The following is a 27,697-nucleotide window of genomic DNA, read 5'->3' on the forward strand; positions in this document are numbered from 1 at the left end:
ATTAGTAAGATTTGCCGCACGACTCGTCTTGACATGGCACCTTCAATTCCGAGTCATACTCATGGCCGCTCTCAACCTTCGTGAGACCTACCGACAGAAATATTTACTCTATATGGCTGTCAGGAACCTCACAAAGAATCACCTCACCCCATTTCAGCTCTGTGAACTCATCATGGACCTTACTGTTCTCAATACCATCAAAAACACCTGCTATCTAAATCCTCGCACCAATGTACCAAAAGCTGGTCAGCTCTTCACCCTTATGGCCGAGTACAGAAGTGACACTTCACATCATCATCATTTTGTGCATCTGCTTCGAGTGTCTCCTGTGGTTTTTGATGTCATTGTAGCATTGATTCATGACCATCCGGTCTTTCACAATGACTCCCAGCATCCACAGGCTCCTGTCGAGCAATAGCTGGCTGTCATGCTCTACAGGATGGGATGATATGGAAATGGTGCATCTGTGATGGACGTTGCCAGGCAGGCAGGGATTTCCGAGGGCTCAGTCGAAAACTACACTAATCGTTGCATTGTTGCCATTGAATCATTGCACAATGACTTTGTTCGGCCCTTGACAGACAAGGAGAAGGAGAAGGAAAAGGCCTATATACAGAGGCATCTAGGGTTTGGTGGCCTTTGGCGAGAGGGTTATCTGATGTATGATGGAACAATTGTTGTATTACATAGAAGGCCGGAGCGGGATGGAGCGGGCTATTTTACCCACAAATCAAATTATGGTCTGAACGTTCAGGTGTTCCTCCAATTATATCATTTTCATGCTACTTATTTGTCTCTCAGATAGGAAATGCCCCTTCCAACCTACGAATTGTGGATTATTGCACTGGGTTTACCGGTGCTGCTCATGACATGAGTGCCTTTGAGTATACAACTGCCCACTGCTTTCCTGGCCTTCTCTTCAAAGGGGAAGAATTTGCATGGACTGATTCAGCTTATAGAGTCAGCAAGTATTCAATCCCTGTCCACCGACAGCCAGCATCAAATATTCCTCGTAATGCCTATTTTGATCGATTTGTGTCAGGTATCCAAGTCAGGTCAGAACATTGCATGGGAGCATTGAAGAGGTGCTTTCAATGTCTTCGGGGTCTCTGGGTTGACATCTGATCAGTTGAAGAACACCGTATAGCCTGTCGATGGATTCACATTGCAATCATCATCCATAATCTCTGTATAGATGTGGACGGAGACAACAGCCATGATCTATTCTTGTCTACACAACCCGATGATGATCCCCAAACTGAAAATGGTTCTGAGAGGACGAATGGAGATATACCTGATGGGATTGAAGGAGATGAGGAGGGTGAAGTAAAGCGAGAAAGGCTAATTGAGGAATTACTCTATTGTCGAAAGAAAACTTTTGATTAGATACAAAGATACTACGCAAATTCAGTATCATCATCTTTGATATCCCATGACAGAGAACGGCGAGGATTATCTGATGACTTTAATGGAGATGAGGGAGGAGAAGGAGAAGCAAACTTCTTTAGATAATGATCTATCTTGTTGATCTTCTTCTTTGCCTCTGATGGTGTGAATATACGTGCCTGTACCATGTCAAGGACTTGTCGTTTCTCCTCAAGAGCAAGCCGGCGACGCTTGTCTGAAATCTCCGCTCTTGCCTGCTGAACAGCAAGATTGTTGTTTTTCCTGGAAGCATGCATCAGCTCAATGTCACAAACATGTATGGAATTTAACTCACTCTGTAACATCCATTAGAACGTCCTCAAGCGTCCGCTTTACAGGAGGGCGCGGAATCGAAGCCAGGACCTCAGCAGTCCTGTTTGAGATCATAGACTGAGAACGGCTGCCTGGCGTTGGAGTACTGGCTGCCTGGCTCTGGGGTGGAGTGTGTTGAATCAATATTGCTGGGCTATTCATACCACCAGTATCAAACCCTAGTCCACGGAGAGCAGGGTCAATGACATCGTCATCAGGAACCTGAACTGTCCCAGCTACCTGTGAAGCTGGCGGCTGGAGATAGATAGTTTCAACTCCATGTGGAGTGATTCCAGTGGTGACAACTGGGGGGATGACATTTGGGCGAGTTGACAGGAATGAATGGAGCCGAGCAAAAAACGGAAATTTCAGAATGATTTCATCTGTTTCTATGGCTTAGCCCCACACTCCATCTCAAAGAATTTCTCTTACCCCAGATATTTTTGGCGTCAGAGGGTGTATCACTGAAAGGACCTCCAGGTGGGATGTACCAGTCAAGCTGGAAGGCCTGGGACTTGGAATCCTCCTCGCCGTCGCTATGAACCCCATAGCCAGTTTGCCGGAGTTTTTTCGCTTCCTCTTTGTATTGACTATATAGCCTAAGTGACACGCCTGTGAGCCGTTAGCAGTTTACAGTGTACAACGATGACTCATGCCATTATTTTCCCCTTGGTGCATGCCAACGTGCCACTCTGATCCATGCAAAAATATTTGGGCCAAATTTGTCACGCGATGCGGGTGTGGACCTTGCTTTTTGAGTCACCGGATGTGTTCTGTGTATATAGACCAAGTTAGCGGATCACCATTCAATAATTGACAGCCAGAATACACGCACCTCGCCCTTTTTCGGCCCAAAAAGTACCTTCGAATTCTCCGGCTTCTCTATTTCATTGATTAAGGCCCATGTCTTCGCATGATCACATCCACTCCAGTCAAAAGTGTGTGGCAGAGACATTGGCTTGTTGGGGCCATGGGAGCACTTGTTTTTAGGCTCGTTTTGAGTAGATTGAATATCTTGAGACATGTCTAGAAGAATATGAGAATTCTTGAGCTGAAAAGTGACAGAATCGATACCTGAGGCCTTGAGGTGTTGAGATGCAGCACTGGGCATTATTTTTTGAGCAGAGCGCGGTCTTACTAATCACCTTCCTTTTTCAGATGTTTGGCACTTACAGCTGGGCCGACTTACAGACTTACAAAGTAGCAGTTTCAATTTTGAACGCGACTACTGTCGGACAGTAGCCGTCACCACGTGTAGCAGACAGGCGAGTGGCGGACACATTTTGTAGTTTTGACCTTCCCATGCCCACGGTCATGGGCACCAGGACACATGCCGGCGTCACCAAGATCAGACGCTGCGCGACTGTCTTTTTACCCTTTCTACCAGTGTTGCTCAGGACACTGTCGGACACTAGCCATCACTGGGTGTAGCCGACAGATCAGTGGCAGACACATTTTGTAGTTTTGACCTTCCCATGCCCACAGATCATGACATTGTCTTTCCGGAACCAAAGTCGGAATTTAAGTGCCAGACCGGTGAGTGCAGCAGTACCGTTTTCAAGATATGAAAGATTTTTGGGGCGAGGTTCAAGTCATTGGGCTATGCCGCTATGAGATGCGAATCATGATATCAGTTGCCTGGAGGAAAGAAGAAAGTATTTGTACTAGCTGATGAGCGGTCGTTTCGGAGTCTATGACCAGCCTACTACAATGTTGTGGCATTGACAGGTCATATCGGACCATCGGTCCCACAAGGTTTGAACAATGCACAGTCCACTGGTTTCCACATGTAGATTTTACTGTACAGTGTACAGGGATTTGAATCATTTGATGTGAACAAACTCTCCATTTTACGCTCGGCAGGGTCGGAATGTTCAGCGATATTAAAACTCCTCTGATACCTTAAATACACTGTACTTAGTCTCCTATCAACTCAAATACTCAAATTATGAGGCCACCATTGAGGTACCATTCCACTATGAGAGTTTTCAACTCCTCGGAAACAGGCTCCTGGCATATGCTGAGGACTCCTATGTGACAAGGGAAAGATGGATTTCACATCACGAGACGTCCTATCGATAAAGGTACTTAGGATTTACTTCGGAACAGAGTCGGAGTTTCAATCATCGGCCGAATATATGCCACGTATAGGCGCTTGCTTAGCCGACCGTCGTTTCTCTCAGAAATCTGACATCGAAAAACGTAGAATACTTGCCTTAGGATAAGCCGGCTTCTTTGAAATCTTGCCGCAGCTATCCTTCACGAAAATGTTGGGTCATAAACAGTCTGAGGAGTGAGGCAAGCGACTCTGATCTCCAAGGCGAGTATCCAGAAGCTTCAGCCTTGCGACCATATTTTGCAACATTTTGTGGGAGTTCCCCCGCTACAACCGCAATCGTGCAAGGTTTTGCTCCCGATTCGATTCTACATACAGCTCGTTCTGCAGCAATTCTGAAAGGAACCTGAGACCAAGAAACTGTAATTCCTTTTGAGATCGTTTCGGAGCGTTAACAGTACCAGTCACAGCAATGGTTTTCCAAGATGGGAATAGGGTTGATAAGTCGCTTCAGAGAGTGTTCCATCCTTTGGTACGGTTGACGAGTAACCGGAAGCACAATCATGACAGGGCGAGAACTCATTAGTACGTGCGATGACCTGAGTCGTTTCAAAGGTGTGAATGGTGGCCCATTTTTCTTCGCTTCCAGATCCAGCCACCATTCTCTATTCGGAAAGAACGTTCAAAATTCCATGGGCCCAGATCTGGGGAGCTCAAAGGATAGCTCCAGTCTTGGACAAAGATCCTCGGGGCGAGAATTCACGCTTTGCAGGCTTGCAAGTGGGAAATCATCGATTTTTTGTACGGTTTATCTTGAGATCGTGAGCAAACATACCAATAACATATTCTCCGTATTCCGGTGATTACAATTTTGGGATTCTGAGAATGATAAGCCATATAGCGACATATTCTAAAACGTACTCGCATTGCTTTCAGACCACAACTTTCGAACAGTGGCCTCTTCTCTCCCAGATCTTTGACAACTTTTCTGAATCTTGCGCAGGCGTGGCCATTTTCGGATTTGAGGGAAGATATAATGCATATGTATTTCCGAGTGAGACAAATTGAGACCGTAAGATGAGTTGGTCTGGAGTCACCCCTTGTAGAAAGGATGTACAAGCGGGAAGCATTTGTCGGTTGATACTGGATGGCGGCGAAAGGTGAACGACAGCATCAGATAGAGCGATGACATTAGATATGTGACGGTGGTCCCACCAGCGGGTACAATCGGCCAACAAAAAAAGAAAAAGAGAGCGATTTCAGATAGGATATGGAAGCGCCGCTGAAATCTTGAAACGTGCCGACCATCAAACCGGTGCACCTGCAGAACTTTCGCAGAACTTTCGTATTAGCTGTCGGAACAGTATCAGTGAGCAGCAGCAACGGAGCTGTAGAATACATTGAATAACATACAAGGTTCCCATCAAATATGTTTGCAAGGCATGAATAATGAGTACAAAATTCTGCAACATCAGCGGCGGAAGTTATAGAAACCCAGGGTTACACCGAATCTCGGTCTTGTTCTTTCATCTCAATTGCAATATCATCACTGCCAGTGCTCCTCACAGGAAATTTCATTTCCCTCAGTTTCATGAGTCCCCAAGCCAAGGTGAAGATCACAACCTCCCCAATAACGATACCAAAAAAGAAAGCGGCAACGACTGAGTGGTATTTCCCTGGATCTAGAAACGTATAGGCTGGAAACGGGATAATTATTAGGGATGAAAGGAAGAAGGGGAGGTAATACGACGCACGATAGAATCCCTGAGTAGCGCGTGTCACATATGCGAGAGCGGTATAGAGTCCGATTATCAGTATCATAACCGGAAGGAAGATCCATTGCGGCGAGGGGTTGTTCGTCAAGAGCATTTCGAAAACACAGAACAATGAGTTTAAGGCATGCACAGAAATGTTTCGCCAGACTAATTATTCAAATGTGAGCGTTTGATTTTTGTAGAAACCCGAAACACCAACTCACGGTTAACAGTCGTGGCAACACTAGATGGAGTGGCAACAAGGGTCCAAAAGGCGATGGTGACAATTATAGCTGATCGAAAGGCGTTTATTAGGCGCGCCCAGGACCGAAAAGGGTTGAGAACGTACGAAAAGTCAACACCGTGTTTCGGAGCATCAGATGCAAGATCTGCAACGTTTTCCCCCAACTCTGTAACGGGTATCCTTCAAAGCCTCTTCTGATATACCAAAAGGTCTGAACGAATGATGCCCAGTAGTACGAGCATATACCAATGTAGGTGAGGAACGTGAAATAAGAAAAGTTTCTGTTTCAAGGCAAGTGGCGAATTAGCTTTCGCTCATCATTCGAAATGAGATTACATACGTTCCAGCATCCTTGGTGACGACGCTGTCGTATGCAAGAATGAATATCAGCATAGCAGTCGTGTAGAGTGCTACCGAAGCTCGGAACCATGCCAGAAGAGTAGGCGAGAAGAACGGCGAAGTGACGAGTTTGTGGGAGGGGTCGAAGAGCGTGCCTGCGCCGAACAAGGTGGCTGCCTTGGCCATCAAAGGGCGTCAATGGGAGAGAGGGGAGGGAAAGAGAGCCTGAACTACGAGGCTATAAATGTTTGCCCTTTTGTAAGGATCGGCCCACGAAATATTCCGCCGGGTCGGTGATGCATTGAATTTTGTATGCCTGAGAAGGAGGGGGCTGTTCTGAGTAGTTGCGAGTTGAAATCTCCGTGTGGTCAATCACCCTGGAGGTTTGATGAAGCTGTAGATCAACCATTTCTCTTTTCTTTTATGGCGGCAATCTGTTCCCGTCGCTGGCCGCCAGCTCACGTTCATCTTTTCCCCGTCGTCATGGCCTCGAGAAAAGATGTCAGGCTATTCTGCCCCATTCTTCCTCGACTCTTCTCCCGGTTTCAATGAAAGTTCAGGACAGTTCGAAACATTTTCTCTTCAAAATGATAATCATTGGACTTAAGCCATCGATGACAACATATATACAAACAAATAGCGTAAACGGGGAAGAGTCCGAAGACTCAGTTTTGCTCCTGCTCAGATTTACTAGCCACAACCTGACACCTCTTACTCTCCTTCTGGGGCTCTTGCTCGATGAAACTTCCGCTTCGTGTCGTCGTGTTCTTGGGATCTTGTTGTAACACAATCCGTTGTTTTGTACTTCCACCATCGCCAGCAAGAGTATATTGTGGCCAGTGAGGGGATCTCGACAACTTGAACGTATTCGGATCGCCAGCTCTCACAAAGGATAGCCAGTAAGCTATCAGTTCTTCAGCAAAAGCGTTCTCAACTGGGGTCATAGGAGTGAAGGTATTCGTTCCGTTCACCCTGTCGAACCCTTCAGTGTCATCAAGGACAATATGGTATGGATGAAATTACGACATACCCAGTGTTGGTACCCAAAAACATCATCCAGTTCTCGGCAGCATGACCAACTCCGACGCCACCACTGGTAGGATTGCGTTGGTTATACCTATATGTCCAAGACTTGGGCGCTGTCGAATATGCACCGCCTATGACTTCTCGCTATCCAAAAGGCTGTTTTAGACTTGCTCATAAAAAAGAACCAGTCTGACTCACTGCGCATATTAACAACGATTCTCCGGTTACAACTTGGAACTGCTGTGCTGGATTGGTAAAGTCACTCAGCGGTGCGACCTGAAAATCGAGAACATCAACATGCCGACCGACGAGTGCTGTTAATGGTTATCCTACCTCCAATATATCTTGAACATCCTCATCGGTGAGGCCAGGGAACGTCCGCTTGAGGGTAGCCGCAGGATCGGTACCGCCGGCCACGGTCTCGTTGGATGTCGAGCTGAGGTCGAATGGACGTGAGCTTAGCTTCAAAGCCACCGAATACGACTATTACATACCCAACAATCACAGGTACTTTCGTGAACTTTCCCTCTTTGATGAGCGTAGTGGGATTGCCGAGGATGACTTTCCCATCAACAACAGGATGAAAGGAGTTGTATTCACCGCCGCTGTAGATCGAATACGTGAATGATTGTTTAGGACAGGCTGATCATTTGGGGTTAATCTTAGAAGAATGAACTCACAGGGTCCTTGCCGCCTCCTGAGCACGAGCCAAAATACTCACGCTAGCCTTTCTGAGGCAAGACAATTTCTGAGTAAGGTCACCTGTGTTGCAGCTAGCTTGGGTCACGAAGAGGTCAAAGAGAGGCTAGAGTCGTTCAAAAAAAAAGCAGTCAAACCGACGTTGCCATCCCTATACCATATCAATCGTACCTTTTGTTGGTCAGGTGTGGGAGTTGGGGTTCTGTACACACTCTGTGCGATAGCTCCGGAGAAAAGTCGTTCGCCTTCATTGGCAACGAGATGATGTTGCACCGATCCACCCCCAGCACTTTCCCCATTGATTGTCACCTTGGAGGGATCTCCTCCAAATGAAGCGATATTCCCCTTGACCCATTTCAAAGCCTGGATCTGGTCCAAGAAGCCAGCATTGAGATCGCCGTTCTTTGGATCAGAGAACTCTGGAGTAGTGAGGAACCCGAACGCATCTAGCCGGTAGTAGACGGAGACGATGACAACATTTGGGCTTTGACGAATCCAATGATCTAAAGGCCAGTTACTGGGATTTCCGAAGATGTATCCTATGCGCAAATGCACAAAACTCAGTAAAAGTAAACACGGGCTGGTTGAAGTGAAGCAAACCTCCTCCATGGATATAGACAAGCACAGGTACTACGTAAACCCTCAGTCTAACTTTTTCATGTTCGAAAAAGTACGACACGTACATTTCTGTCCCTTTTTCGCACCCGCTGGAGCATAAATGTTGACCTTGAGACAGTCCTCGCTCCCAGCACCTCCTTGGTCGGTTCCTGCAAAGCATTATCACAAATGAACCGCAATGCACAGTAGCATTGAAGTAACATACCCCCAATCGGTCCTTGAATGCAAGCATCTGGGTATTTTGTAGCGTCCACGACCTGACCCTTCGACTCTTCCGCAATCCTGGTGGTATTGAGAGGTAATGGAGCTCGGAATCGTCGTTCACCGAGAGGCGGTTCTGCATATGGAATACCAAGGTATGCTACAGCATTCGGAAACGTTCGATTTCCCAGATATTCAGCATATCCAGTGTCGACGATGTCGGCCGCGAGCGTGCCTCTGGCCAGTACCAACGCAGTGAGAAGAGCAAGTAAGGTGAAGCCCATGCGAACGACTTTGAGCTTGCCCCAGTCCAAGATTGTACTTTTAAATACACAAGCCTGGTCCCGTGGATCACTCATGGAATATTCTGTAGGTACATTCCGTCGTCGCGTACTTTTTAGAAGTTGCCCGTGGGGAGCTGGTGGTGGAGTCAGATGAGGTGTATCGCGAGGTGCTGGAGTTCTCTTTGCCGGCCCGTGGCGGGCCATTGGGACTGTACCACTTTTCATCTCAGTATGAAATTTCATAGATTATACTGTACATAAAACAGAGCCTGAACGTGAATCATAACGTAGTCTAGGAGATAGATTTAGATTAGAAAGGTGATGCTTGGGTACCTGTATTGCGCCGCTTGCGAGGTGACCTGCGACAAGCGACGCCCGAATAACTGCCAATATAGTCTACAGGAAGAGCGCTGTTCCCTGTCCCGTCGCACTCAATAGGTGTTGGTGTAGTAGATCTATCCTTCGCAGACACCATGAACTTCGACTTTTTCATCTTCGCCTTCAACTGCAGAGCAGCCTGCTCCTCCCGGTCCTTGCACCACAACCTGACAGTGCGCGCTTTTCCTCCGTTTCCTCTGACCGTCACGGCTTTGCATTTCCTCGGAGACGTTGCTGATGCAGTGTGCTCCGATATGGTCATCTCCCCTTCAGAGTCCAGCTCCAGATCTTCAAATTCCAGCTCTTGCGCTTGCTGTCTTATTCGTGCCGTAAACATCTCTTCACGCTTTCGCTGTTCTTCTTTTTCGCAGTACCCATCCCATTCTTGTCGTGAGAACAGGAGATCGAAAGGATCAGTCGAACGACAAGGATCTCTATCAAAATACCACATCCCGACCCTCAAGGGACATCGTTGGACAGCAGGCATGAGACAGGACGCCGGGGTATCTGACTGCATGATCGTGGCGTGTGGCTTGAGAGCCTGTGGCTATAGGTAAAGTCAGTAATCATCCAAAGAACAAAGACCTGGTCAACATACTAGGGTTGGACTGTTGGACGACATCGACGACGTGTTCAGCTCTCTAGCATCCTGATCATGAATGGCATCATCATGAGCGAGTACAACAGTACCATTTTCACGGTATGAAAATTTCTGCGGAAGCGAAGGTTAAGTCATTGGGCTATAGGACTCGAGTCGTGATGGCACTTACAACTGTCTTGGTTGGAGGAAAGAAGGGGGTTTCCATAATAAGTGGCGAACAGTCGACTCGGAGCCTACGGCGAAATGAGAAGTTAGAAATGTGGGCGGCGTTGGCCGCTTTATATGCAAGGTTTTGAACAATGGACGGTCAAAGCATGCTTTGGAATGTGGACTGGTTTCCATATACTTATAAGCCCAGGTAACAAACGTGTCATCAATTCTGAAGTCTAGCCGAAGAGCTCTTTCCAAGTTGAGACGACAAAGGGGGGTCCAAGCTGGTCCAAGCTGCTGCCACCAAGTAATCCGGGAGCTCTTAGCCTTGGCCATTTGGCGTCTCTTTAATTAGGCTGGTTGAGTCGTTTTATTCTTCAGAGCCAAGCGAGGGGAGCCAGTAAAAACTACCAGATTGTTTCTCTCAAAATTTGACACCGAAGAACATGGAACCCTCGCCTCAAACCTCTGCCTCAGGATAGCAATATTATTTCCACTCAACTCCTTTGGAATCTTGCTGTAGGTCGACGCGGATATCCTTTGCGAATCTTTCTACCGTGCGGATGGTCCGTCGTCGATATCTTCATCAATCTTGAATTGAAAGTTGAAAGTTGAAAGCCATATGGTATAGAGGAAAGTAGAAGTGACTGAAGGCTTCAAGGCGAGGATCCAAACTGGTCACTGAGATTAAGGCTTGCAGGTTGCGACCTTATTTTGGAAGATTTGTGGACAAGATGGTGGGGGGCAACGCGGTAACCCTGTGGGAACCTGCGGTCGGCGTGCATCCGGCGAGCATCGTGCAAAATTTTTGTTCCGATTCCGTTCTACATATATATACAGCTATCTCTGCGCGAATTCCCAAATGAACGTAGAGCTGGGGACGAATTCGAAGGTATAGTGATTACCTCTGAGGTTAACGGTAGTTATTCGGAGTCGGAGTTCAATGTTCTTCCAGGACGAGAATTCGGATGCCTTCCTCAATTGACACATACAAACCAAAGGAAGTGAGATAGTCGGAAATTTGGTGAGGCAGACGTGGGCTGAGGAGTGGTTGAGCGACTAGTAGTACAAGTGCACAATCATCGCGTACCCGCCTTACCTTGCGTCGATTACTCTTATCCACTCCTATCCACGGTTTCAAGAGATGGTGAAAGTATAATACAGATTTGTTTACAACATCTAGTACGTAGTACAAACAATAAGTAGCTTTGACTTCCATCAAACAAGACTCTCGACTAGGGGGAATGCCTCAACATTGCCAAAAACTCTTGCTCGTTCCACTGAAACGATGATGTATCCCAAGACGCATCGCGCAGTCTCTCCACAATCGCACTGTCAGCCGAGCAGGTCATTTCATCTATAGAACCTCGAGAATCACCCTCCTTCACCATGGCCGGCGAGGAATGGGAAAACGACATCGCCTCTGTTCCCTCGATACTCCCAATAGAACCGAAATCGTTCCTCCCAGTTCCAGCTATAGACTTTGTCGGGGAAGACACAGCCTTTTGCGATCTCCCGCTCAGCGCACCTCGTAAAACGGTCTTACGCATTCCATCGGGATAGTTCTCCATTTGAACCATCTCCAAAGCGAAATTCGTAATTTGAATAGGCCGTGAATAGGCGGCACTTCGGTACAAGTCTTTTTTCAAAGGCGACGATTGTCGGAGTGGGTTCAGATTGCCCAAAATCCCCAGTGCGAATGGTCCCTTATAACTCTTCGGGTTGAAGACAATATCCAGCGGAATAGTAGAGTCTTCTTCCGTAGTTTTAGCTGCCTCTGTAGCTGAAGGAGGGATGGAAAGTCTCCCAGTACCCATATCTTCATCGTGCGCCCCCAGTGAACCTAGACTACCTAGTCCAACTACATAATCGCTGGAAGCCAAGTGGTTGAGGTACATGCTGAATCTAAAGAGATCAGGATAGGGTATCTTGTTGGAGTGGTCGTCCGCTTCTTGTTCTTGAACCCAGGCGGAAGCTTGAGGTTCACTAGTGAAACCAAAGCTCGTGTTCACTGTGATGCTTTCAAGAGAACCGAGAGCCGGACTCTGGGTCTGAGATTTTTTAGGGGCGAGCGTTTGTCTGTAGTGTTTGATTGGCGATGGTGAACCACGAGTAGCAGAGAGGAATGGGAGCGGCACGGAATTTGCACGTCCCAACATAGTAGCATAGGTGTAGGAGATAGGTGCATCGTAAAGGAAGCCAGAGACTGCTGATTGGGGATTGAAAGGATAAGATGCTGTTGGTGGCGGGAACAAATTTGGGAGGTTCCTAGGTGGAGAAGTCGCTTCAGGTGAAACCGTAGAGTATTGGGAGCCAGAAGAGTCGAATGAATCATGTTCGTGCAAGAAGAAAGGTGATTGAGGAGAGGACTGCGAGTATTCAATCTGTACATGCGAGTCGGTGTTGTTGGCAGGACATCCCACAAAATTGAAATCGCGGCTGCGGTTGATATTCACGCCCCCGTCATCCAAGTCATGATCTGGAGTCTCAGAGAGTGTTCTATCCTCTGGTACGATTGATAGCATTTCACCAGAGTAACCAGAAGCACCGTCACGGCAGGGCAAGAAGTCACTATGTGCGATGGCCTGAGTGATTTCAGTAGTGATTGGCGAGCCATATTTCTGGACTTTATCTTCGCCCCCAGCTCCGAACGTCATCCTCGATTCTTGAGGTCGTTCAAAATTCCATGAGCCCAATTCCGGGGAGCTCAAAGGAACAGAGCTCCAGTCTTGAACAAAGATCCTCGGGGGTGAGACTCCACGTTTTGTAGGTTTCCGAGCACAGTCCTTCAACTTCGATTCCCACGGAAATCGTCGACTCTTTGTACAATTCATCTTGAGATCGTGTAGGAATCGCCCACCCTCCGTATTCCGGGTACCTTTATGTCGGGAATCTGAGAACAATGGGCCATGATGCGATAAATTCCAAACGTACTCGCATTGCCTTCAGAGCTCAAGTTCAATGTCCTCTCCTTCTGACCCGAATCTTTGACAACTATTTCGGGACTTGTACTTGTTGTATCTTGCGCAGTCCGGCGTCTTCGTTTGAGCGTGAAGAAAGCGACTAAAGCGTGATAGATAAATTGTAGAAGACGAGAAAGAGCGTGGCCCATTTTTAGACTTGAGGACGGGATACAACGTGTTTCCGAGTGAGAGCTAGCAATGTAAAGAAGTAGAGAGAAGTATAGGCTGTATGAACGAGCCCAGATGAGGCAATTTGATCAAGGACGGTGTTCAGAATTGTGACGACTTGGGTGTGACACTGCATCGGCTTGCGTTCGCCGACGACAGCCTTGGCGCTCCATCTCCGACTTGCGTATTCACCCTGGTATTATACATAGCTCGTACTCATGCCGGCACCCATACAAGAAACATGTTTGCTGTCTCGAGCCCAGGTCATATGGACTCTCCACTATACAGTTCTGCTGCAATCGCGCGCGCGCAATTTTTTTGCCGAGAAGTGCATTCAAGTCTCGGGACCAATGTGAAGGGCAAAACTAGCCGTTAGCTTGACAGATAATCGATAAATGGGCGGCCACATCGTATTCAAGGCCTTGTCCAGCCTGAGGTCCTCCAACCCCCCTCACGTAGCATCATCATGTTTCAAACCGTATTCCTCTCAGTCGCCTTCACAAGCCTTCTTTCGGTCGTCGTCGCCTCTCCTGCAGAAGTCTTGAATGCCAGAGCAGCTGCCGACAACACCGTCTATGTCACTAGCGCAGACAAATACTGGTACGTATATGTTGGACGTATTTTCAACTCTTCCCGTCTCACGCGTTCTTTCCAGCATGATCATGCCTAGAGATCCACATACCAACATTGGTGACAGTGAACATCCTGGAGGCATGATGACCTACTGCTCCGAAGCAGGCAAATACGACGCTTCCCAGGGAACGATTCCTAACGGTTTCTGGAAAAATGTTGATTTCCAGTCAGGAATCAGCTCGAGAGGCGCCCGCTTTGCCCAGTGTACGTTTCTATTCTGGTTCTAGTTCCCGCTTCACATAATCCCTCTCCCTCACCGTATTTTGTTCTCAGTGACTGGCTGCATCCGGCCGGAGCTTGTTGACCGTCTAAACCCTGGGGATGCTGGTGGCCAATACGATTCAAACGGTGGTGACGGGGGAAGAGGAAACCCTCAAGACAGTGTTTGCCTCGGGTATGCCGATCGCTGTTATTCCGTTCAATCGGCTGATGCACCCATATTTCCACTCAGGTATAACTCCTACGTTGAGCTTGTTGAACCTGCAGGACCCCGTGCATGTATCAAGTGCTGTGACAACCCCGACGATTGTCCTGTTTGGCTGGGTGGGTCTTCTCTCTTCTCTCTGCTCTGTTATGTGGCTCAGCATATCTGACGCATCTGTTAGATGAATCCGGTTGCCCCACTGTCATACCTGGAAATTATTTCGACTGCGCTTGAAGGACTTTGATACGACTCTGACCTGGACATTGACCGAGCAATTTCGATGGACAACACTGATATAATGTATCCTATGATATAGCCTATCTCACCTTGATTATGCCCATAATTACATACTCGTCGCTATTCTTCAATGATCACGGACTATTCTCCAGAATCTCCTCCTTCGTTTACCTCTACGAAAAAGTCGAAGAGGACACCACTGGTTAAGCCAGTGGGGCACCGGCCTGTAAGTAGTGCGAACGACCATTCCCGACATCAAATGGGAACACTTTCACCGTTGTGCATCATCCCGACAACCAGATTTTGTGCCCGCTGATTCCGGCGATTCGATACGGTGTTCGCAAACTTCTCCCGAGTCGGCAAGAGCATTTCCTGTAAGTGGTATATATAGAGATCAGAGAAATCATGAGCGGGAAAAGTAAGGCCACGGATATACCGTACCATCTACAACCAAGCATAATCACTGTGAGTGAACATCAGAAGTACTTGGAGAAGTGGGAGTGGTAGGATCAGGAGATGATAAACCTGAACTCGAAGCTGAAGAAACGGAAGACATGGAATGCGAATACGGCTGACGCCTTCGCCTGCCGCGTGTAGATGAGGCAGGACTAGTAGTAGTGCTGCTTTGACGCGTCTTTCTAGCTTTAGGAACATATCCATGCAGAGTCTTGCGATGTCTAATCAAAGACCCAGGATCGGAAAACCTGGAATCACAATCGGGACACACTTGGTTTCGTTCCTTCGTATGTGTCCTGTGATGAATATCGGTGTTGGTTTTTTGGAGGCTGGAATAGGTGCAACCTTCCCAAGGGCATCGGTGTAACATGGCGTCCATGTCTTCTGCAGCCGCATGAGTTCGTTTGTGTCTGGGCATGTCACCACGGCGAGAGATAATAATTCCACAGATGTCACATTCCTCGCCGTGTGTGGGGTTCTGAGGCTGCTGCTGTTGAGAGGGCTGAGTGACTTGACTGCTCATAAGAGTTGGTGAACTCTTGAATCGAGTTTTCCGCCCACTGATCTCCGTTGATCTCCGCTGCTCCGAATTACGGCGAGATGAAATAGTGTCACTTCATATAATAATATAATCAAGCTTCAAAAGAAACTAAATAAGATAATCAAAGCGGTAAACATCTACCAGAGACGAACACTAGCAGCGAGAGCATGTATGAGACGCTGTACGCAAAAAGAGAGTACTGTTCAGCACCAAAGACCAAGGATAGCTACGAAAATATTACTGTATAACAGAAATACCATTTTCATACTTACCCATAGTCGCCATGTCACCCTCACCATAAGCGACAACATGAGCATCCTCATTCTGATAAAACGCCATGGTGAGAGGTTGTCCCCGATTCAGACCGCTACTAGTGAGATCGGCGACAGCAAAATTCGTTCCAGGCTCCAGACCGCTGACAAGTACACCCAATGATTGCCACCTGTGCCTACCGCACCACTCTGATCCAACAACCTTGCCTCGGCCATTGCGCCACCAAACCCTCAGGTTAGTATCGAACCGACATGTAACGGCTATGGGAGTACATCGAGGTACTTGGCCGGAGTGGAATCCACCTAATTGTAACCGAGATCAGTCCAGTGGGCGGTATTTACTCATTCAGCCAAAAAATCTGTCGAATACCAACCTCGGTAACATCGCTCAGTGCGATCATTGCAACAGATTTCACGGATAAATAGACCAGCATCCTGGTAATAGATTCGAATGTGTGGGACCCCGCGGTACCAGATCCTGACGATCGAAAGTGCAGTACCATGAACAGCGCCAGAGATAAACATTTCGCGCTTGTGCCAAGAGCCAGTATCACGACCTACTGCCCTGATAACGTTGGACTCGAATTCTGTCAAGAGGGGAGGAGCGGGATCAGGAACGCCATAGTACAGGAAAAACACGACCAAGTCAGCGATTCGAACCTTGATAAAAGACGCGAATTTGAAGAATACTACTGTCATTCCAACAGATAGCGGCCAAAGACGTATTGTAGCCGGCTTTGACCTTGAGATCACCGAGGTCACCAAAATACCACTGACCACTCCCGGAGCGACAATATTCCTGAAGAATAGAATCCTGGTCCAGATAATAAACACGTATCTACGAAATGTTGACATCGGCTTCAGGAGGGGGAAAAACCTGCAAGTGATCTGACCTCTTCCCCGCCGTTGTAGTTGATGGCAGCAAGAGGGCTGAATAATGCAGCCCTGAAAATGGTTGTCACCTCCTGCCTATCAGTGCGAGCTTCGACTATTTGCCCACTCGAAGTCTGATAATAAACATTCGTTCGTCGTAGCTCCTTGACTGTCGTTGCGGCAACTGAAGTATAGAAAAGAACCTCAGATTGCTTCGCATTCACATTATCACATGCGGCTTGCTGTTTCAAGCAACGTCGTCAATATAAGCCGGTTCAAAGGACGTTGTTACGACCCACTCTCAGAATAGGCAAGACAATCTGGTTTTTGTTCCCATGCTTGTGCATCTGTTTGTGAACCTCATACGGAGAGAAGCCCAGGGACACCAAAGAATTGATAGTTGCTGCAATTCCGATCGATTTTTCAGGTGCGATGATACGGTGCCAGAGTAGCAATTCAAGCCCTGGTTTTCCTTCCTTCAACACGTTCAGGTAAGCGTTGATCGCCGTTGCCCCAGGTCTCTGCGATGGATCCCTGTGCCAGCATCGTTCAACCAGGTTCCATACGTCGCCTGGGCACCATCCATCGGCAGGTTTTGGTGGCCGTGCATGATTATGGACGATCTGGTGCATGACGGCCGCATCGTGAAGCTTAGGAAAAGGAGGTTTTCCTGTCATGATCTAAAAAAAGGGCAGTTACTGGTTCCGTTAACAAGCAAACTTAAGATTAACCTCGAGGATGGTACATCCAAATGCGTATATATCTCGGGGTGACATGTACTGCCTCTCTCCATTTTCCATATCAAGGTCGAAGAGTTCCGGCGCCATCCAACGAACGGACCCTCCTAAACTCGTGTTCGTTGTTTGTCCCGTGGTGTGAGATAGTGTTTTTGACAATCCAAAATCTGATAAAAGGCAATTGCAGTTCTCATCGACAAGAACATTTCCCTGTAGAGTAAGGGATGTGCATGCACGTATCAGAAAAATTGTGCATGGATGAGCAATGCGTCACACGTACTCCTTTGATATCTCCATGCACAATTACAGGACTCAGTGAATGTAGGTATTCCAGCCCAGCTGCAATATCACATATCTAGGGGACTTCCTTTAGCCTTTATTATACGCAAGGGGGAAGACGACGCAAACCGACTGCAGCCGATCATGATCAGGATTTTTCGTTAAGAAGGAAACGATATCATCGTTGATAATCCAAGGGGAAACAAGACATAGTTCGGGCTCAAATAGATCAGCATTGATACCAAGGAACGGAAGGATGTTGGGATGCGAGAGTTGAGTCCAGATCAACGCTTCCTTGCAGAAATCCTAGGGTCTGCCTTCAGACAGTTGGCCCAGTAATAACGACCGGGAACGCACCGAAATAACTGCGTTTAGCTTGCTTTCGTCGTAGTCCAAGTATAGCCGCAAACGCTTCAGACATACATTTCCGGCTCCAACGGTCCCTTTATATATATCCTGGCAGAGAAACACCTCAGCGACCGCATTCCAGTTACAACCGGAGACATACAGCGAATCCTCCTCGTTTCTTGGGGCGGTGACCATCTAGACTGATATCCTTGATGAAAAACGAAGAGGGAAATATGTGGTATCTTCTGACGAGTACATCAAGGCATTTCATACACTTCCTTCGATAGGATGGGTCCGATGTAGGTCTTCGAGATTCCTTCGAGGAGTATAACCTTCATACAACCGAAATTTTTGTAGAATAACACACCTCCTGTAGCCAGTCTACCACCGATTCCTTCGACCACCCGTTGATTTCCAACTGCTCCGGTAATTGCTTGTGAGGTTTTGCCGAAGACAGTAAACTGCCGAGATTGGTTGCATACTGGTCGATATCTGAATTCCCTTGTTCTACCTTTGCTATTGAGGACATTATCCTTCTCAGTCGAGAAGAATGGCGCGGTATTTCATGAGGTAAAGTAGGAATTGGCGCTGTCAGTTCAATAATGCTCAGAGTCGTTTCTAAAACCGTCGTCAGCTGACCATTTAGAATTACAAACTCAGACCAACTCAGACGGGGCGGCGCAGGAGGGGGGCACATTGGGTAGTATGTCCGATCCGTTGACCCCCATTTTGGACCATTTTTGGTACATACTTTTGGGTCAATTTGGGTAGGTATTTGGTACATTTGGATCGGGTAGGTGAATTTTGGTCCATTTTGTGTACATAACCGATACAACCTCGTATCTACCGTACCTGCAAGGGTACTATATTGTAGAAGAATCGAAACAAACACTAAGAACAATTGGAGGAGCTAATCTGACTCGCCCTCTCTGTCTTCAGAGCCAAACTCGTAAGGTATGTTACTCTTGCGAGGCGTCCGAGCCCTCGCGCAGAACAGATCCTGGTGCGTGGTTGCATGGTGGACGTTGCGGTGAGAAAGTGAAAGGTAGCACTCAGGTTGAAAACAAACCCAAGGGCATATAAATCCGGTACCCAGGACAACCCCGATTTTTGGTACATACGGATCGGACTTGGCTACCGACGAGCCCATTTACGCACATTAGGGATCGTAGGTGTTACTCAATTTGGGTCGTTTTAGGTACACTAGGATCGGAGTGTCGGCCAAAATGAGACCCGTTTTTGGTACATCCCGGATAGGACCGTCCAGTGTATATGCCCCCCTCCTGGCGGCACACTGGCGGCGCACCTATTCAAAACTTGACTACATCGCAACTCAACCAACAACCACCACCTATAACGAACCAAGGTTAACGTCTTCCTCCGGCCACGCAGCGTCTTTGTGTTTACCAAGCTCAATTTAGCCAGGAAAATGTTATCACCTGTGGCTATGTGCTCGACAGCCACGCTGCTGTAACCCTGGCAAACCGCGTTCAAACGCAGCAAGTTCTGACCGCAAGACAGCGGACCAAGATGATTAGAAACCCCGAAAAATCAGCATACCTCCTTGCCACACAGTCTGCTCGGGGCGTCTTCCCAGTACATCCAACCACTCGCGAAGCAACGTTAACAGAGAATGATAAGTTTCAAGAGGGAGGGCTAGAGACCTATGGCAAGGAGCAATTCGAGAACGATGGTATGTTTCCAGCATCTTCCCCTTCATCACGGTGTTGATCTGACGAGCAACACAGGTATCAAACGTCAAGGCTTCGTCACAGATTTTCTTGAAGTTTAATCAACTAATCATTCTCTGGCGCTTTTGGCTTTCAAATCCATGGTGGTGGTCGCTCCGAGACTTGTAATGAAGTTGTGAACTTTCATGACATTGGTCATGCCGTCAACATCGAGTGCAAGTGTCCGAAACGGAGCCAATGCAATCACATACGGAAAGAAGGAGAATGGTAGTGACGGTGGTCGTCAGCGAAGGCGTGAAGATTTACGATGAAATGGATTACGCGGGGTGAGCAAGGGTTACAACAAACCAAAAGGCCTTTATAAATATGTATTGTTTCTTCCCTATCCTCTGCATCATCATGGTTTTCCGTCTTCTTGCCACTTTTAAGCCACACCCGTTGCATCGTCGCTGACCCTGTGATTGACCATCTCGCGATGGGTGGTAATCTCTCTCCCCAGATTAGTGATGCGAAGTTGAAGAGCTTCTTGCTGGGTGTTTTGCACAGAGTCTAAGCGTTCCTCGAGCAAGAACATCTGGTTGAGGCGAAGCTGCTGGGTAACCATCATCGTGGAAAGGGTGGTAATGGCGATGATGATCTGTTAAGTCTACTGTCGGAGAGCTTTGACCATCTGTTGTTGGTGCTCGAAAAGCGTTCGAAAAGAGGCCACCGTAGTTGTAGCCCGTTTCTTCAGAGCGGACAATCCTCTTTTGTTCGCAGTTGCCGCCAGAAGGTGGCTGTTGTCCGAGGTAGGTAGGATTTGTAGGGACACCGGCGGAGGTAAAGGGAAAGCGGGGAAGAATGGTTGATGAATCTCGAATAGATCAGGTGTAAAGGAGTGGAACCATCAAGCTTAAAGCACCTGAGCGTTGAGCCGTTATCGGAAAGTTTTCATGACAAAACAGACCACGCACCGTCCATTATCCGGGCTCCAACGACTGACAGAAAATTTACGATAGCGGGCTGAACGTCTTGAAAGCCTCCGAACCCCAGAAACAGCGACCTCTTGGGAAAGTAGTTGTACTTCTTCTGCTTCATGCAAGACTCCAACTTCTCTTTGACCGAATTCACCTCTGCCTCTGGATCGACCTGAAAGACGATCCTATAGCTACGAGATATATCGAGTCTGCTCCCGACCTTGACCGTCGAGTCAAGCGTACGTAAGCCGAAGCCCAAGAATGTCGGCGAATGAAATAGACGTTTGATGCCCGGGATTGGCATATGATAATGATGTATGAGGACACCACCACCATGTCTGACAGACCAAGGTCAGCTTCTTTCTTCTTTCCTTTCTCCAGTCATGCGGCATGTTTACCGAGCACGTTCAGACAAGAAGAAGTTATCACCTGTGGCTATGTGCTCGACACCCCAGCTGCTGTAACTCTGGCGAACCGCGTTCAAACGCAGCAAGTTCTGACCGCAAAACAGCGGACCAAGATTCTTTCGACTCTCCACGACTTAATGAGGCGCATTGGGGGAGTGGGATGCACCTTGTATGGAGATATTGAGATGTTGCACACCCCCGAAAACTCAGTATACCTCCTTGCCACACAGTCTGCTCAGGGCCTCTTCCCAGCAGATCCAATCACTCGGGAACCAATACTCACAGAGGATGATAAGTTTCAAGAGGGAGAGCTAGAGATCTATGTTAAGGAGCAACTCGAGAGCGATGGTATGTTTCCAGCATCTTCCCCTTCATTGGCGTCGATCTGACGAGCAACCGTTACAGGTATCAACCATCAGGGCTTCGTCACCGATTTTCTTGAAGTTTAAGCCACTAATGTTCTCTGTATTTCGACCTTCAACTCCATGGTGGTGGTTACTATATAAACTTGTAATGTTAAGTATCTGTGAACTCTCTTCCCGAGCGGTACTTTAGAATAGGGGCCGCTCAATTCTAAAATTGACCGTCGTGACGATTTGCTTGTGATTATCATGAAGTCTGTGGGGTGGAGAATATCAACTTAGAGGAGGAGGAAAGAGCGGAAATGGGAGAAAAGTGTCGGGGGACCCATAATTATTGACAGCCACCGATGGCGGTTGATCGAAGTTCGAAAGCTCTTCTCGATCAGACTTCCTACTTTCCTCCCACTATCGCCTCCCCAAACACCACATCATGTTCTACCAACTGTTCCTCACGGTCGTTGCATTCATCGTCCTCTCAGTGGTTACCGCCATTCCTTCACCACTCGCCCATATTCATCATCATCGACAGGAGAATCCTGATAACATCGTAAAGTTAGAGAGCGCAGACAACTACTGGTGAGATCAGTTTACTCTCCGATGCTCGCCTTTACCTCACGCTCTTTCAACTTAACGCGTTTCCCTAGTATGATCATGCCAAAAAATCCACACGCCAATATTGGCGATAGCGAATCTCCTGGAGGAATGATGACCTACTGCTCCGCGACCGCCAGATGGGACGATTCGCAAGGGACGATCCCTGGCGGGTTCTGGAAAATCTCAGATTATCAGTCAGGCAGCAGCCCCGACACGGGTGCACGATTCGCTCAACGTACCTACTCACATTTTCATGCTCGATTTTGCCGTGCTCTATCTCATTTTAGATTATAGTGACCGGTTGTATCGACTCAGGGATGGTGGACCGTTTAAACCCTGACGATCTGGGAGGACAATACGACTCGAGTGGCGGAAAGAAGGGTGAAGGTAATCCGGCGAACAGTGTTTGTCTGGGGTGCGTCAACCCATTTCTCGCCCCATTTCTACTGGCTCACGATATTTTTTTAGGTACAAGCACTACATTGAACTTATCGAGCCTGAAAGCGGTAGAGCTTGTCTCAAATGCTGTGACGATCCCGACGATTGTCCTTTAAAAAGGGGTACGGTACCTCAATGCTATCAGGTTCTGGAGAATACTGAACATACTTTTAGATACCTCTGGATGTCCCGTCGTCATTCCAGGCAACTATTTCGATTGCGTTTGAATGAACTATACACTGTACACTTGATCAACTTTTTTCTTACAATATTCTCGGTTTGTATAAAACGTCAATGTACTCATCACTAAACTCAATTCACTTCTCAAATTCATCCAGAACCTCATCCGTGAGGAGGAAGTTGGTTTTTTCGAGGTCGAAGACTAGGAGAAATTTCGGTCACTTTCATGGTTTCTCGATGACAACGCGTTGATTCCTCACCATCAGGGATTACAGTGATGTTGTCCCTCATCAGCTGTAAGAGTGTTTGGTTTGTGTACCTCGGCCACTCCGCTAGTACAGAATGAGTAAGGTTCGAGGAAGAATCCACGAAGATGCTTACGGCCAGGATTGAGATCAGTAACAAAGTTTACCCAAAAGTCCATCATCTTGCTCGAAAATTCATTCTCCACGCTGGGAGGTGCACTTCCGAGAAACAACGGAATTTCGATCGCATGGCTCACTAGTGAAGTGATTGGGAGACTGTCGTGGAGGATGGAAAGTTCCACAATACTCACCTCCGAACATCCGAGGATTGCCTGGTATAAATTCGTTGAATTTATACGCAAACATTGGCATGAGTGGAGCGCCATGTTGGAAGAACAGTCTTCGAGGGGCATGGAACATGTTGTCTCCATACCAGGCCGCGGTTCGGTCGAAAAGTGAGTCACCAGTGTTGAATGGCACTCCAAGAGAGCTATCATTCGCTGGCCACATAGTCAGGAACCGGTTCAGGACATCGTCGGTGAGAGTACTGTTGTCAATGAGCAGTAGGTTGACGAATTTTATAAAGGCAGCATCTTCAGGAGCTCCAGGCGGAACATCCCCGAGTCCCTGTATGAAGCTCACAAAGATGCTTCCCTCGTTATTCTACGAAACTTAAAAAGTCAGAGGGAGGGCGACACCAGCCAGATGGTCAATACTGACGTTTGTTCCACCGATGTAAGGAAGATGCCGGAAGTCACCTCGGCGGATGCGATGGGAAGCTCGTTCGGGAATCAAGCTACCGGGTGGACCCACACTAGGTTCCCATAACTGGGTGTTGACGGTTGCCTCAATCATCTGGTTACTAATATTCAAAAGAGTCTGTTGGGACGCGGTTTCAGTCAGTCTAGGAGACCCAAAAGCGGCTGATACCATCTCACCTGGAATGGGATTTGTTGAAGGCATGATAGCGCACCCGCACCAGGAGCGCAGCCCGTATTGGCAAGTAATCGACTGAATGGAAGACCAGGTTTATCGTAAGTACTGGCATTGGGAGAGTTTTTGCTACATCGAGCCAAATTAGTGAAGGTGTGCGACGGTGGGTTGGGTAACAAATTACATGGGTCCTGTCGCCGATTCCCCTATTCCTGCACGAAAGAGGTTCTCTCCGGTAGGATATATGAAATGAGCTTGAACACTACCACCTCCCGCAGACTAGGCGAGTGGTTAGAAACCATAAATTCTCAGCAGGACTTCCACCCTACCTGGCCCCAAATCGTGACCTGCAGATCTTGGGTCAGAAGCTGACGAACGAGCAAACAGAAATCAAAGACTTACCTTTGAGGGATCTCCACCAAAGGCCGCAATATTGTTGTGAACGAATCGCAATGCCTCATTTTGGTCAAGCAAGCCGGCATTGAGGTCCTGAGGAGCTACGGAGGCGCTGGCCAGCTACTGACATCACACATAGCCGTGGTGGGAACATGAACAAAAAACACTCACGAAGCCGAAGGTGTTCATGCGGTAATTGCTAGGAAGTTGGTCAGTACAATCTAGGATTTATTGGAAAGTTCGAGGAAGTAACTCCTTACGTCGAAACGAAAATAATCGGCTTCTTCGCTGATAAACTATGTTTCAGTAATCCTAGGAGGGAATTAATACGAATACAGTGACATGTGAAAGCACGAACGGGACGGCTCATAAAGAGACTTAGAAGCGGCGCTGTGGAGGGTGACGTTCGAAAACAGTGTGTCGTTCGTGGGTAAAGAAAAACGTTACCCGGTTGTCCATTGGCCGCCCTACACAGGGCATGAAGTCAGTGACAAAGACAATGCAAAGAGCGTTGTGGCGCACGTGTATCCAGAACAAGACAGGCAGGCGTGCATCCGCCCTTGTATTAGGTGGACGGAAGACCTGTCGTTACACTTGTGAGTGAGGAGGAGGAGGAAGTAATGGAGAGCGTGTGTACATTGAGGTAAAGGCAATCCTCAGCAATGGGGGCTCCTAGATTGGAATCAGGCTGAGGGCAGGCGTTTCCAAACGTTGTCGCGTTCTTAACACGAGTGCTAGTCGTGTTAACGGGCACTGGAGCCTTGAAACGTAGATTCCCCACCGGGGGAAGGGCAAACTGTAGGCCTAGCCACTTTTCGATCCCATTCTCCGTGAATCCACGAAACGTGCCGGTCTTGAGTTTCACATCGAGATTCTGAGCTGCGACGAGCGAGCTACAGAAAAAGAGGGTTGTTAATAAACGGCTGAATCCCACCATTGAGAAAGACTCGAACCTGGAACCAAACGCTTAAAAGGCCTTTCACATCACCATCTCACCTGATCTGTGGGACTGAAATGCAGACTGTGCTTCTGTGCTTCGAGTTTCTGTGATGGTGGGATCTCCGCACACGGCAGGGTTGGTCAATGATGTTGTGGTCAAGTTTTCGACCAACGTTCGCCGCCATGCTTCGCCCGGGCAGATAGGTATCACTGCTCGTACAAATTTCAAGAGTACAATCACACAGTTGAAGTGACCGATTGGCCTGCAATTCGCTCGGATCTTGCCCGTTGGGACCAATGGCTCAATTGTGGGGTTGTAGATTATCCACGGATCAGGGGCTTCACTCCAGCTGTCGATAACGGCCTTCCGATAGCTCCAGTGGAAAGTTGACCGTGGCATACCGGAACACTTTGCACAATCGATGATGTAGATATTGCATCTGGGAGGGAGAAAATAGTAACAGAGAGTAAATACGTGTAGTTGGTCTTCTGCCCGATGATCTGGCGAGCATTTTATCTGAGATATTGGAATCAGTGTTCAATCGGTCATATAGGTGTAGGCGTGCGCACAATCGTTCTCAAAAACCTTGCGCTCATTACCCGCGTGTACGAAAAACCAGTAGACACCAAAATATCTCGAATAGCATTTCCTGATCTCTCGCCTCGCTATCCATTGTCATATCAGTACTCAAGAAATGGAATACTCGCTAAAAGAAGACCGACGTTGTGCAGTGGATAGCGTGTGCGACACCTTCACCTTTCCTCAAGATCATAGGCTGCTGCACGAACGAGCAGTAATTCGATAATCCAGCGAAACCCCATCAAAGTCAAACTGCCCTTGAAATTGCTCAGAAGGATGACTGCACACCGCGATGAAGTGTTGCGCAATGCTCGGCTGGCCACAGGGTTGCACCATAATACCGTTTGAAAGTGCATGACTATTCTGAGGCAAGGGTTGGATTTTGAGGGATGAATGTTAAACATGGATCGCCCTCATTCCACGGTAATAAGACATCGCCATCTGCTAGAAATAAGTTCAATCAAAAATAGAAGATAGATTTGAGGGGAAGTTACCGTCGCGGTCCCGCGCTAATAGTCGCGTTCATGATCATTCGCACACGCGCAGTTGGACGATGTCTAGATCTAAGACTCGGCCATCGCTTGTTGGCGGTTGTTTACATTGCCCTCTAGTGATGCCGATGTTCGGTTCGGTCCGGTTCACCCACCACTTTTCCCGAACCCCGAACCCGAACCCCCTACCAAGTCCCCGAACCTGGACCGAACTCGGACTGCACCGTCCGAACAGGTTCGAGAACGGTTCGAACCTGTTCGAACCTCAGTATATATAAAGTGTTTTTCTGTCAATAATTTCAATGATTTTGGTCAAAAAATAATACTTCTCACCTTGTTCAAGCCTCTGTGAGCCTTATGATACAGCAATCACGGTGCAATAGCCGTTCTGGAGGTCGCACTTGGTGAAGGAGATGACTGTCACATTTAGTCACACCTTCCTAATCCTGCTGATGAACTGATCGGCAACTGATAAGAGCCGTCCGAGAGCCCGTTGATGCTCCCAAATAGGGTCATTGTATATTTACCTTCCCAGGAGAAGTTGTTCAGGCCCTACCAACCCCAAAGTCAACTTTTTTTTCATCAAATTCTGAGGCCTTGTACTTTCAAGGTTCGAACCAGGTTCGGACCACCTCCAGACACCTGAACCTCGAACCCGAACCTCCTCCAACTCGCCGAACCTGAACAAGAACCGGACCCGAACCTTATGTTCGGTTCGGCGGTTCGGTGTTCGCACCGTGGTTCAGAACCGAACATCGGCATCACTATTGCCCTCTCATTGCAGGATGGGCGGAAACAAGCACCTGCCTCTTTCAGATGACAGCTTCTTGATAGCTGTGCCTCAATAATGACGTCACCAAACTATAAGACGAGTGAAATTTCCAAGACCCTCAATACTGTACAAGCAAGAGTGTAGTATGCACTAACATATTATTCAATGCACTGTTGAACATCGAGAGTCAGTGAGTCCGTTATATCCGTATACCGTATATAGTAGTTGATTACATACTCATACACCTCAGTGTTCTACAATCACTGAGGTGTAAGTGAATCCTCGTTCTTCTTGTTAAACAGTATATTAACATGTCTTCTAGTCTATATTCACAGGTACTTATATTAATACATAGTGTTCTACAATCACTGAGGTTCTATATTCACAGTCTTGTCATTTAATTGTCGCACCTCAGATTCCTGTGCTCAACAGGTTATGGGCCTGGCATGGAAACGATCTCAACGTCTTCAGCACTCAAGCTGATTCACAGACTACCTTCTCTACAAGAGGGGAGTGTTAATTGGTCAGACTACAAGTCTCGCCTTGTGAATCATGCTGTAGCGAAAGGATTGAAACGACATCTGTTGGGGACTGCATGTCAACCAGACAGACTAGTTTTACGTGGTGATGGAAGATGGTACAAAGGAGACATGTTATTACCAGTAGAAGAAGCCGTTGTGGAGAAAAACGAAGAC

General features: G+C 47.7%; 13 protein-coding genes across 13 annotated transcripts; 5 read left to right on the forward strand and 8 right to left on the reverse strand.

Annotated features, from left to right (window-relative positions):
- Window positions 1-61: 61 nt before the first annotated feature.
- On the forward strand, window positions 62-418 carry E1B28_011612 (uncharacterized protein; the record flags this gene model as incomplete). The annotated part of the gene is made up of 1 exon (XM_043156672.1): window positions 62-418. One exon carries the CDS (start codon window positions 62-64, stop codon window positions 416-418), a length of 357 nt encoding a protein of 118 aa, XP_043006460.1.
- A 979-nt stretch (window positions 419-1,397) lies between these two features.
- On the reverse strand, window positions 1,398-2,415 carry E1B28_011613 (uncharacterized protein; the record flags this gene model as incomplete). The annotated part of the gene is made up of 4 exons (XM_043156673.1): window positions 1,398-1,668; window positions 1,721-2,120; window positions 2,170-2,327; window positions 2,372-2,415. 4 exons carry the CDS (start codon window positions 2,413-2,415, stop codon window positions 1,398-1,400), a joined length of 873 nt encoding a protein of 290 aa, XP_043006461.1.
- A 2,878-nt stretch (window positions 2,416-5,293) lies between these two features.
- Window positions 5,294-6,316, reverse strand: E1B28_011614 (uncharacterized protein; the record flags this gene model as incomplete). Its single annotated transcript, XM_043156674.1, has 5 exons — window positions 5,294-5,490; window positions 5,548-5,715; window positions 5,772-5,840; window positions 5,897-6,072; window positions 6,132-6,316. The coding sequence occupies 5 exons, from the start codon at window positions 6,314-6,316 to the stop codon at window positions 5,294-5,296; spliced, it is 795 nt and encodes a 264-aa protein (XP_043006462.1).
- A 479-nt stretch (window positions 6,317-6,795) lies between these two features.
- E1B28_011615 (uncharacterized protein) lies at window positions 6,796-8,958 on the reverse strand (the record flags this gene model as incomplete). The annotated part of the gene is made up of 10 exons (XM_043156675.1): window positions 6,796-7,102; window positions 7,161-7,300; window positions 7,355-7,432; window positions 7,490-7,592; window positions 7,651-7,761; window positions 7,837-7,961; window positions 8,027-8,394; window positions 8,456-8,485; window positions 8,539-8,622; window positions 8,679-8,958. The coding sequence occupies 10 exons, from the start codon at window positions 8,956-8,958 to the stop codon at window positions 6,796-6,798; spliced, it is 1,626 nt and encodes a 541-aa protein (XP_043006463.1).
- Window positions 8,959-9,214: 256 nt separating this feature from the next.
- Window positions 9,215-10,847, reverse strand: E1B28_011616 (uncharacterized protein). The gene is made up of 4 exons (XM_043156676.1): window positions 10,554-10,847; window positions 10,107-10,494; window positions 9,935-10,048; window positions 9,215-9,883 (listed from the first exon to the last, which is right to left on the reverse strand). Exons 2-4 carry the CDS (start codon window positions 10,140-10,142, stop codon window positions 9,269-9,271), a joined length of 765 nt encoding a protein of 254 aa, XP_043006464.1. The 5' UTR covers window positions 10,143-10,494; window positions 10,554-10,847; the 3' UTR covers window positions 9,215-9,268.
- Window positions 10,848-11,322: 475 nt separating this feature from the next.
- E1B28_011617 (uncharacterized protein) lies at window positions 11,323-13,351 on the reverse strand (the record flags this gene model as incomplete). Its single annotated transcript, XM_043156677.1, has 2 exons — window positions 13,022-13,351; window positions 11,323-12,965 (listed from the first exon to the last, which is right to left on the reverse strand). Exons 1-2 carry the CDS (start codon window positions 13,197-13,199, stop codon window positions 11,323-11,325), a joined length of 1,821 nt encoding a protein of 606 aa, XP_043006465.1. The 5' UTR covers window positions 13,200-13,351.
- A 295-nt stretch (window positions 13,352-13,646) lies between these two features.
- On the forward strand, window positions 13,647-14,666 carry E1B28_011618 (uncharacterized protein). Its single transcript, XM_043156678.1, has 5 exons — window positions 13,647-13,818; window positions 13,874-14,055; window positions 14,125-14,245; window positions 14,303-14,394; window positions 14,457-14,666. The coding sequence occupies exons 1-5, from the start codon at window positions 13,685-13,687 to the stop codon at window positions 14,507-14,509; spliced, it is 582 nt and encodes a 193-aa protein (XP_043006466.1). The 5' UTR covers window positions 13,647-13,684; the 3' UTR covers window positions 14,510-14,666.
- Window positions 14,667-15,522, reverse strand: E1B28_011619 (uncharacterized protein). The gene has a single exon (XM_043156679.1). The coding sequence runs from the start codon at window positions 15,489-15,491 to the stop codon at window positions 14,973-14,975; it is 519 nt and encodes a 172-aa protein (XP_043006467.1). The 5' UTR covers window positions 15,492-15,522; the 3' UTR covers window positions 14,667-14,972.
- Window positions 15,523-16,123: 601 nt separating this feature from the next.
- Window positions 16,124-18,624, reverse strand: E1B28_011620 (uncharacterized protein; the record flags this gene model as incomplete). The annotated part of the gene is made up of 11 exons (XM_043156680.1): window positions 18,501-18,624; window positions 18,386-18,436; window positions 18,179-18,334; window positions 18,028-18,126; window positions 17,800-17,976; window positions 17,672-17,746; window positions 17,386-17,601; window positions 16,954-17,334; window positions 16,675-16,896; window positions 16,442-16,619; window positions 16,124-16,368 (listed from the first exon to the last, which is right to left on the reverse strand). The coding sequence occupies exons 3-11, from the start codon at window positions 18,287-18,289 to the stop codon at window positions 16,124-16,126; spliced, it is 1,704 nt and encodes a 567-aa protein (XP_043006468.1). The 5' UTR covers window positions 18,290-18,334; window positions 18,386-18,436; window positions 18,501-18,624.
- A 710-nt stretch (window positions 18,625-19,334) lies between these two features.
- On the forward strand, window positions 19,335-19,894 carry E1B28_011621 (uncharacterized protein). The gene is made up of 3 exons (XM_043156681.1): window positions 19,335-19,384; window positions 19,440-19,711; window positions 19,767-19,894. The coding sequence occupies exons 2-3, from the start codon at window positions 19,549-19,551 to the stop codon at window positions 19,808-19,810; spliced, it is 207 nt and encodes a 68-aa protein (XP_043006469.1). The 5' UTR covers window positions 19,335-19,384; window positions 19,440-19,548; the 3' UTR covers window positions 19,811-19,894.
- Window positions 19,895-20,975: 1,081 nt separating this feature from the next.
- On the forward strand, window positions 20,976-21,521 carry E1B28_011622 (uncharacterized protein; the record flags this gene model as incomplete). Its single annotated transcript, XM_043156682.1, has 3 exons — window positions 20,976-21,016; window positions 21,077-21,420; window positions 21,478-21,521. The coding sequence occupies 3 exons, from the start codon at window positions 20,976-20,978 to the stop codon at window positions 21,519-21,521; spliced, it is 429 nt and encodes a 142-aa protein (XP_043006470.1).
- Window positions 21,522-21,864: 343 nt separating this feature from the next.
- E1B28_011623 (uncharacterized protein) lies at window positions 21,865-22,693 on the forward strand (the record flags this gene model as incomplete). Its single annotated transcript, XM_043156683.1, has 5 exons — window positions 21,865-22,010; window positions 22,079-22,263; window positions 22,323-22,443; window positions 22,497-22,588; window positions 22,641-22,693. The coding sequence occupies 5 exons, from the start codon at window positions 21,865-21,867 to the stop codon at window positions 22,691-22,693; spliced, it is 597 nt and encodes a 198-aa protein (XP_043006471.1).
- Window positions 22,694-22,783: 90 nt separating this feature from the next.
- On the reverse strand, window positions 22,784-25,211 carry E1B28_011624 (uncharacterized protein; the record flags this gene model as incomplete). Its single annotated transcript, XM_043156684.1, has 16 exons — window positions 22,784-22,848; window positions 22,907-22,978; window positions 23,028-23,147; window positions 23,203-23,554; window positions 23,612-23,770; window positions 23,830-23,953; window positions 24,009-24,103; window positions 24,154-24,171; window positions 24,227-24,340; window positions 24,392-24,419; window positions 24,481-24,532; window positions 24,579-24,610; window positions 24,668-24,687; window positions 24,743-24,802; window positions 24,858-25,113; window positions 25,204-25,211. 16 exons carry the CDS (start codon window positions 25,209-25,211, stop codon window positions 22,784-22,786), a joined length of 1,575 nt encoding a protein of 524 aa, XP_043006472.1.
- Window positions 25,212-27,697: the final 2,486 nt, after the last annotated feature.

Source organism: Marasmius oreades, chromosome 7 (genome assembly GCF_018924745.1).
Source record: "Marasmius oreades isolate 03SP1 chromosome 7, whole genome shotgun sequence".
In the NCBI taxonomy this organism is placed as follows: domain Eukaryota; kingdom Fungi; phylum Basidiomycota; class Agaricomycetes; order Agaricales; family Marasmiaceae; genus Marasmius; species Marasmius oreades.